The sequence below is a fragment of the Polypterus senegalus genome, chromosome 13 (assembly GCF_016835505.1).
Source record: "Polypterus senegalus isolate Bchr_013 chromosome 13, ASM1683550v1, whole genome shotgun sequence".
In the NCBI taxonomy this organism is placed as follows: domain Eukaryota; kingdom Metazoa; phylum Chordata; class Cladistia; order Polypteriformes; family Polypteridae; genus Polypterus; species Polypterus senegalus.
The window spans coordinates 2716946-2726448 of record NC_053166.1 but is presented as its reverse complement, the minus strand read 5'-3'; the positions used below and the strand labels follow the sequence as shown (position 1 = coordinate 2726448).

Genomic DNA, 9503 nt, shown 5'->3' with positions numbered 1-9503 from the left:
CGGCAGGTCACTCAAGTCGGTAAGTTGAAAGCTGGCCGCATGTGACCTCCATGTGACTGGTAGTGACGAAGGTGGCCCTGCGGGGTCAGTGTATGTGACAGGCTGATAGGCAGGCTTGAATGATTGGTATGGCTGATCAGTCTACCCACGCAGTGATGGGCACCGTGCGACATGGCATCATTGCACGCGATTAGCATGCAGGCAGGAGCTTGGTTGCGTGTGGCTTGTGGGCAGGTTTGAATTGTGCGGAACTGGCAGGTGAATGCGGCATTGGGCCCACTGGCATGGATGTGTGAGGTTACGGAGCTACATGACAGACTGGTACAGTGCCCTTGTGCTGCATGAGTGTGCCAGCTTCTTCCGAGAGTGACAGCTCTCATGTCCAAAAGTGAACGACTCTTTGTTTTCACCCACTTGTGGCACAGCTGGACTGGTGTCTTGTGCCCAGCCGCCGAGCAGACTGGGGGAGCAGCTGGCACTCACACAGCAACTTCTCCTTCGATTAGGAGCACAGAGTAGTAGTACTGTGTGCCAACTGAGTGCTTCCAGGTGCAAGGCAATGTGCCACCTCAGCCAGCATGTGCCCTTTGCCATTTGGAGTCTAGCAGACAGATGAGCAGGAGCTGTGCAGGTGACACACATACTGACCAGCCTTCTGTCTTCAACATGCCATTCTTCCCAAGCTCTTGGTGTGCCATCTTCCTGTCTCACTCAGTGCTTGCCAGGGTGACCTGTTGTACCCCATAAAGATTTGATGCCACGCTGCCTCCTGCCAGCCTTCATCTTCACTGCACTTTTCCATCCTGCCCTGAACTCCCCACCCAGCAGCACTGGGTGTCACCGGCTGTGGTGACGGTCCTGTCATTGTGCCCCATTCGGGGTTTTCGGTGGTCCATCCGCAGTTTCTCAACTCAGTAAAGCAGACAGACAGACAGACAAATCTGGCGCCAAGCACAGGGGAAGCGAGAGACGGGAGGACGGGCCGACTTGTAGTTTCTTCCTGAGCCACAGCACATTTTTAAAGTCTGACAAGCACAGCGCCACCCGATTAAAGAGGGCACGGCAGCCTAGCTCACAAAAGCTGCCCCCTAGAGTGGCCACTATGGACGAGAGGGAGTGTCACCCGCACACTGACCCGCTCCTCTCCCACGTTCGAGTTTCATCTTAACCTGTGCACCTGCTGGCAGTGCCCAGTGATTGCCCATTGGAGTTGGCATGCTTCACTCTCTTCTTTCATTGAAGCACCTTGTCCTGGATGTCCTCATGCCCCCTTCTGGACTGGAGGCCATAGCTCAAGTGCCCACTGCTGGGTGGACCCTGGGGTGCCCCACTCGTCCTACCTGGCAGGCAGCCTTAGTCAGCAGTTTCACAAGCGTTGCGTGCAGACACAGAGACGGGAGCTTAACGTGGGCACATTGCACAAAAGCAGGGTGGCAGCTGCCCCGCCCATGGCCCGGGGTGCTTACCGCCACACCTGTTGAAACTGAGAGAGTGCTAGCAGTGAGAGCAGCAGTAGCGGCCCCGCCTGGGGTCACCAGCCAGCTGGGAGTCGGCACGAGTCACATTGGGCATCGCCGGCACCTGCAGTCAGGGAAAACTCATTGGCAGTTAGGAGAGACGCGGCTGTGCCCTCAGTGCAGAGGACTGGCGAAGGGAAGCCGCACAAAAGGTGGGCCTGGGACCTTTGAACTGGTGCTGGCACCCTAGTGTTGGTCCGTGGTCGCAGCTGCTTTGGCATCTCGATATTGGCAGACGTGCCGAGACGCTCCCTGGTCTGCGCTTTGAACCGGCCCGCCGGTCAGCCTTGTGTCCACTTTGGCCCAGCCCTGTAGCGTAACTGGTGATGGGTGCCCGCCCAGATGGCCCAGTTTCACTTTGATGAGTCGCATCTCTCTGTTCCACAAGAAGAGGCAGACACATGAAAGCCCACCCACCTCGTGTAACGGTGGCCACAGCCGTCTCGCTTCTACATGGCGGTCTCGCTTCCCACTTTGTGCAGCGCTATAAAGGCACAGGGAGTCCTCGGGCGCCAGCGTGGAGTGACATGGAGCAGAGAGGCGAGTGCCTGGCGAAGGTGCAGCTGCTGAGGGTGAGTGCTGGGCAGGGTGGGGCGGCTTGGGGCGCCCCCTCTAGTTGGCTGTCACCGCTCAGGGCGGAGCCGCAGGAGCTGCCGTTAGGCCTCTGCGATGGCCGGACCCCCTGGCTCACAGCATGCCATCGAGGGGAGATAAGGGGCGCCGAGGACACTGCCTTATTTTGCTTGTGTCTGGCTGTATTGCTGCGCCTTCGGCCGCTGCCCAGGGGGGATCGACTGGCAGCCGGGCATTAGCCCACGTGCTGGATGGAAGGCAAGCACATGAGGGCACACAGCGGGGGTCAGGAGATTCAAGCGATTCATGCCATCCTACGTGATGTCCAGCAGACATGGGCAGCGCGGGTGACTCCAGAGGGGACCTTTGCTTGTGGCCCTGCGTGCCAGTAAGTGCTGAGCTCACTGACTTGTGGCACAAGGCTAGAGCAGGGACCCTCTGCCCTCTTCTCAGACAGGTGCCAGCATATTTATAGCGCCCTACCATCCTTTCATTCCCCCCGAGCCCCTTTTTTGCGCCTTTCTTCCTGCACGTGAATCATTTCGACTGTCGCTCATGTGACACTCTGTCTCCTCGACTTCCTGTGGTTACCCTGCAGCTCGCGGTGGACCTGCAGGCTGCTCTTTCAGGATGTCTGTGATGTGCTTTACTTTCTGTGAGGCCTCACTTGGTGCCATTGCTCAGTCCTGGAGGCCGCTGGTGTGGATACCCTGGCACAGCTCTGCCATTTTCCTTTGGCACCTTGTTTGCTGGGAACCCCTCGTTTCAGGTGCCACCCTCGCTGGCTCCTAGCTGCGCATACTGCAGTCCAGCCCAAGGATGGCAGGTGTGAAAGTCGGCCACTGGTCATTGAGGCCAAAGTTCAGAGGGCCCTGCCAGCCGTGAATGAGACACGAGTGAAGAAGCCAACTGTGGAGCACCGAGCGCCACGAGTCTCTGCCAGGAAGCTTGTAGCAGGCAGCCTGTGCACCAGAAAGCGAAAAGGAAGTGAAAAGCCACGAGCAGCGGAAGTGAGGAGCGTGACGAGAGTGCGGAAGCTGCGGGCGAGGCCCTGCTTCACAGGTAGTCACGGCACTGGCACAAAATGCCCGACACGTCAGCCCATCGGAGTCCATCCGTCCATCCATTATCCAACCCGCTATATCCTAATTGCAGGGTCACGGGGGTCTGCTGGAGCCAATCCCAGCCAACACAGGGCGCAAGGCAGGAAACAAACCCGGGGCAGGGCGCCATCAGAGTCTTTACAGCAAAGCCAAAGCTGTAGAATTTGAGAGTGCTGAGGATTGAGATGACTTGAAACGGCTGGCGCCTGGCATTTGGGGAGAGCCCCGTGCAATGCGCCAGCTGGGATGCCAGAGCAGTGGTGTGGGTCAGACTGGCCGATTGACTCTTTACTCAACAAAAACCTGACAGTCCGGTTCATCCTTAATAGAGAAGATGGGCATACGCTGGTAACTACAGAGAGGGGGCAAGGACGAACAACGTGAAGCACACATCGGCTCCTCTTCCTCTCCCCTGTAAAGCGAGGAAGGAGATGCAGGCCCGGCTCTGAGGTGGTCTTCAGGTGGCTGCGTCACTATGGCGCCTCTCAGCACCCGTGCTTTGATTTCTTCACAGCTCGTCGGCACTTCCGTGCCCCCCATGGTGTGTGTGTGGGTGCCTGCGTGTGGGTGGCACGACTGCCAAGTTAATGGAAGGTCACTTTAGTGTTCCCACTCAAAGCCACTAAAGTCGCTCCCTTCTCATTAACTAAGCACTAGTGCAGTTGCGGACCACTCAGCATGTGGCATGGCTCCTGTCTTTGGTTCCTTTCCTTGGCACACATGGTGCCATCCCGCCACTTTGCCCCCTCTCTGTGTCTCACCCCTTGTGGTTACAGGTGGTACTACTGCGAGGTGGTGGGCCGCTCTTGTTAAAGTGACGTCTGCTGGACAGAAGAGACAAATGCGTCCCCATTGCTGCTGTGCCAGCTCACAGCTCTCTCGTCATCTTCTGTTAATTCCCCAGTTACCCTGGTGATGCCACCAAGACGAGAAGACACGGTTGTGTCTAGCCCACTAGGATGGTCTCTAGGAAATAATGGATGATGCATGAAAAGAAGATTTATAAGGAGGATGAAAATGATAAAAATCAACATGACAAAACACTGCATGCCACACGTACCAGCTCAATTTAGTGATGCCAGTTTGGAAATTTCTGGAATGACATCAAAACATGCAAACTGGGAATCACCTGTTTGTTTAATTAAAAGCAGAACTTGGGTGGGATGAAAACCTGCAGCCAAGCTATGAAACTAAAACCGTCACCCAGTGGCCCGCAGGCCCACCAACTTAATTCAGGCCTGGCACTGTTACATTCCGGTGATGGCGGGTACTTTCTTGTCTTCCAAATTAGAGGGTCCAGTGCATCCTGTCAGGGGAAAAACGAAAAAAAAAAAGGTAAACCATTATGATTTAGTTAAACAATCCCAAAGCAAACACTGGCGGCGCCACGGTGCCAGCCACTTGTCCTCTGTCCATATGCACGGTGCCACAGCCACTACTCGGCTCCTCTGCTCACCTCTCAGCCTCCCCTTCTCTGTCTCCATACTGACTGCTGACAGAGTCAGGAATGGGGGCCTCAGGAATCCTTTGGTGGCTCTGGCATCACCTGCTGCCACTTGTTAGTTTGCAAGAATGCCTGGGACCTTCTGTTCATCCTCCATGAGTTCTCTCTGGCATTAGTGCCCACCTGTATTAAGGCTTTGAGGGTGTTAAGCAGACGTGGCCCCCTCACTCCTCTGTGGCCATTCAGTCACACTGGATTAAAAGTCACCAGCGTCGGCTCATTTTGCCAGGCTTATAGTTTACTGTGTCTCAGCCCTTTGGTGCCCCTGGGGCAGGTAGCACGTCAGGTGCCAGGCATTATAAAGTGACAGAAATGAGAGTAATGCCAGCAGGGGCACAGATTTGGCACCACACAAACACATAATGCTGCTGTTCTCAAAAAGTGGACATGAGTGACAATGAACCGATCTGGACTGGGTGGCGTTTGTGCCACTGAAATGCCCCGACCTTTGTATGTCTAATTCGTTATAAAGGAGTTCCTTTAAAATCCCTCACGGCACTGGCGGGACTTTTCCAGTGTGTAGCCTCAGACTAAAACCCCGACTGTCGCGGGCAATTTTCAGTCTAGCGCGGGGGATCCGCACGCCCCCCAGCAGAGGTGCCAATGGACGCCTTGCCCTCTCCTCGGCTGCGCAGGTCGCCCGCCCCCTTCGCGGATTGCGGCTCCTAGAATGACCGGGCCGCCGGCGTCGAGAAGCCGCGCGTGCGCCCTGCTGGCTCGCGAGAATAAACAAACAGCGCCGGTCCGCCGTGCAGTGCGCCTGCGCAATAGCGGGCTCTTACAGGCGGGAGCGAAAGGGGAGGAAGCCGCCAATCACTGCGGGGGGCGTGGCCAAACAGCAATGCCGCCAATATTGACGCCGGCTGAGCGGTAGGTGACAGTCTGGATGGGGGAGGGGACCTCAGCGCACGACCCGGTGGAAGCGCAAAGCCGAGAGGGCGGCGAGGAGCAAATGGCGAGTGGACGTCGTAAAACGATGACAATGACTACTGGGAGCGTCTGCTGAAAGTTACAGTTAAAAAGAAAAAGCGCTCATTGGCGGATCATTTCATTACAGTTAACGAATTGTCACATCAGACATTTCACTCCTTATGGGCGGGTGGCTGGATTTTCGCTTTGCGGAACGTGGCAGTTTATGATGGCCACTGGTCCCATTGCTAATTATCGTAACACAAGACTGAAGGGACATGAAGCCATTGGCTTCTGATTAAGAAATCGTTTGGAGTGAAGTAGCGCCCGGACCCCTAGGTGCTGTTTGTGTTTGAAGGCCCTGCCTTTCTAAGCGTCTGTTATGTCATGTCTGCTGTTGTTTAGTTTGGGTGGGCTCGAGCGCACCGCCGTTTCACAGATGCGCTGTCCCGGGTTCAAATCCAATCTCTGCTCTGAGTCGGCTTTCATCCCAAAGACGACCATCTAGTGAGGCTGTGGGTGACTGGGGGTCTGTGTGAGGGTCTTCTGGGTGGGTGAAGTGACATTGTTGAGTTATACGTGACGTTTAGGTGGAGAAAGAGGAAAAATGGGAGCGGTAAGCGGCTTTCAATGAGTCCCCGTCCAGCCCCCTCTGTTAGGGGACGTGCTTTGTGTTCGCTTAGCCTTCTGATTTCCTCTCTTCTGCTGCTCAGAGTAAAGCAGCCAATTAGGGAAGCGCAGGTTTGTAAAGACGACGTCTAAAATGTCGCCCTTATCTGTCATATCAGGTAGAAGTTAGACGAGCGCTTCATCCGAAAGTGAAATTGAAATGAGGCTGAGTCCGAGGGCTGCCGCGGAGTGAAGTGCACATTTGTCATCGTCCGTCTCCTTTTGCGGACATCGTGTTATGAGTTCTGTTCACACCAGCAGACCACGCAGATGACGTGCACGTGGACAAACAGCACAGCTTTCTCTCGCTGGCTTTAGAGATGGAGAAGTCAGACAATAGTGGCGCTCATCTGTCACTTGTGGTTATAAAAAGACGCGTCGTGTGAACAGAGCGCTTCACGTCTGAGTGGTGGCCCAGTGCTTTGGGCTGCTCTTCTCCTCGTGTCTCCTCCCTGGGGGCTCCAGGTAACCTCTCAGTATGCGTCCACCGTGCCACCGTGGATGTATGTGCCAGGTGGAAAGGGTCCATAAACTGGATTGGGCAGTTTTGGGCCTGTGACGTTTTAGGACATGACACATGGCCACAGGTGCGAATGTAAGTAAGTGACAAGTCACACAGTAAGTGCCAGCAGCATGGCCTGTGATAGCTCCTTGTCAGACACCGTGCCATGTGCAGAGGCGAGTGAAGAGAGTGTATGGGGCAGGCGGGTAGTGCAGATGGCACATCATTGTTCAGTGCTGACTGCGTGCCACCCGGGCTGACACCACAAGCGTCATGCATACATTCATACAGCACAATGGGGTTTTGTACTCGGGCTAAGTCGCTGGTGGCCCCCACTCAGAACTGCGTGTGACATTCTGGTTTGTCAAACACCTGAGACGAATCCTTCAAAGGCCTCTGTGGAGCCACAATTGCTCCTTCAAAACGGTGCCCACCACAGCAGCAGGCCTCACGCCTCCAAAGATTCAAGATGGCACCCTCTGCTTGGGCTGCCCAACTTCTGCACATCCTGCGCTGGTTCACTTGTCTGGCGTTGGGGTCTGTCAGGAGAGATGCGGACCCCTCACAGCTCTCCGTCCCCGCGCAGTTTGTGTATTTGAGTGAGCTGCTGCCCTGTCACCTGTGGGGTCCATTTCAGGACTGGACAGTTTGGAGTCGGCTCTGGCTGGTGAGCACACGGGTACAATTTCAAATCAGTGGGGGCTTCTTCTTTGTCATCAGTGTCACTTTCTTTCTGAGTAACTGGCACATTTCAAAGAAACAACAATAACAGGACAAATATGATTCAAAATATGGGAAGTTGGCCTTGGCCTGCTAAACCTAATGACAACGGCGATGGCAGACTGCGGTGACACAGAGAGGACCAAATTCAGAGCCCACCTTGGCCCTTTGTGCCCCTTTGAGTGAACTCGTCTTCTGACCGGTCTGCTTGCCCCCTAATCTTTTCATCGCGCTCCTCTTCGTCTCAGGCCCGTCACGTGCATGAAGAGGAGCCTGCGGTGTGGCGGAGGCGGTGGCCCGCGTGCAGAGGAGCGTCACCGGGCCCCTCGCTCGCTCGCTCGCTCGCTATCTTTGGCTCTCGCGGCTGTGGACGGTGTCCCTTGTGCTCAGCGCTCCGTGCTATTTTTACTCCCGGCTGTAGTTACATTGTGGACTGGTGACCTAATCCGTCCGTTTACATTCCCCGGGTGGCTCAGCGCCAAGTGATTTTCTGTGCGTCAAAGTGGAAGTGGGATGAAGGCTAAGGTTCGATTTTGTCACCTCTTGAAGTCCAAGGTCAAGCGGAGGTATGCAGGACAGCCTCTGATTGGCTTGTATTCCCTGCCAATCAGGACACACTTGCATGTTAACGTTTGAGCCCGGGTCATTGTGTTGAGGCTCTGTGTGGGTAATCGGGCACAAGAGCCCCACAGGAGAGCTTCTTCTGGGTTATGTGCCCTCCTGCCAGCCTTGTGAGATGACTGGAGGGTGTGTCGTGGCAGTGAACTGTTCAAAGGGGCTTTTGTAGAGCTGAGCCTGCCATCCTTGTGACATTCTAGTGGCACTCACATTGAAAACAGCTTGTTCTTTTCAGGCGGTGGCCACTTGAGTAGGTGCTGCCCGCTGGCACCCAATGATCTCCCAGCTGAGTGATTTCATCAGAAATGCTGGGATCACTCAAAGAGCAGGAGCATAAGGAGCGGGCAGACGCAGAGACTCACTCACATACTTAGCCTGGGCTCATAGGCGAGGTGTGGTGCCACGCTAAGGTCCAGGCAGGCAGGCGGGCAGCTCTCGCGTTTCCAGGAACTCCTTTCTCAAAGATGCCGCAGCTCCTTTCGAGAATTCCTGGAAGCAGCTAATGCATTGCAGTTGACAGAAAAAAAATGAATCATGAATGAAGCGATTTGGCCGCTTCAGTCCTGCGGTGGCACTGCCAGAGTGCAGAGCCCAAGGGCGGCTCACTAAGTAATGGGTACCTGGGCATCGTGACTGAGGAGGTGGGTCCATACTGGGAGGCTGGGGTTTGATCTTGTTAAATCTCCAGGCCATGCCACCCACTGGCCCCTCGCTCGCTCTCTCGCTCTCTTCTATTGATTTGCCCCGCTCAGATGCCACACACTAAGCCCACTCAGCACTCAGAAGATGACAAGCTGCGTGGCGTCTGAGTCGATAAAAAAAAACAGACATGTCGACTACAAAAGGAGATTAGCGGCACTAAGCAGCCGAGCCGACGTCCCGCGGGGACATCCACCTGCTTGTTTACAAGGCCGGGTGGTTCGTCTGCTCGCTGCGCTGATCCTTCGTGCACAGAGGGGGGCACACACGTGAGCCGCTCCACCGTCCACTCCACTCAGCTGGCCGCCCCAGAGGTGCCGACTGGACGTCCTGTTGGACACGTCACCGCTGGTCAATATAAGAAGGAGGCCAGCGGGAGACACGAAAAGGGCAGCCATCTTAGCTGAGGTGACGTGCCGCCTGGTGTCTTATTAAAGATACTGAAGCTCTCTCGCCATTGTTTGGCCTTGTTTCGGTGTCACCGGGATGTGCTGATGCCAGTGTGTGGTTTCACTTTGATGATCGAGGGCTCAGTGACTCGTGTTGGCCTTTGAACCCCACTTGTGCTATGGCTGAAGTGGCATCACTCCTCCCCAGCTCGGCCTGGGCTGGCACCGTGTGCCACAGGTACCCCTGGCGAGTGCTGCTGATTTAAGGACAGAGGCAGGCGAGCTCACGCTGCTGGGGAC

At 55.5% G+C, this 9503-nt stretch overlaps 1 protein-coding gene across 9 annotated transcripts in view; it reads left to right on the top strand.

Moving 5' to 3' along the window:
- The first annotated feature begins 2029 nt into the window (after nt 1-2029).
- LOC120541863 (formin-binding protein 1) overlaps nt 2030-9503 on the top strand; it is a 33613-nt gene continuing 26139 nt past the window's right edge. For all 9 annotated transcript variants that reach the window (XM_039773786.1, XM_039773788.1, XM_039773780.1 and 6 more), the window contains exon 1: nt 2030-2089. In XM_039773786.1, the coding sequence (XP_039629720.1) occupies nt 2045-2089 (45 nt within the window). In that variant the 5' untranslated portion in view covers nt 2030-2044. The remainder of the gene's footprint in view (nt 2090-9503) is intronic.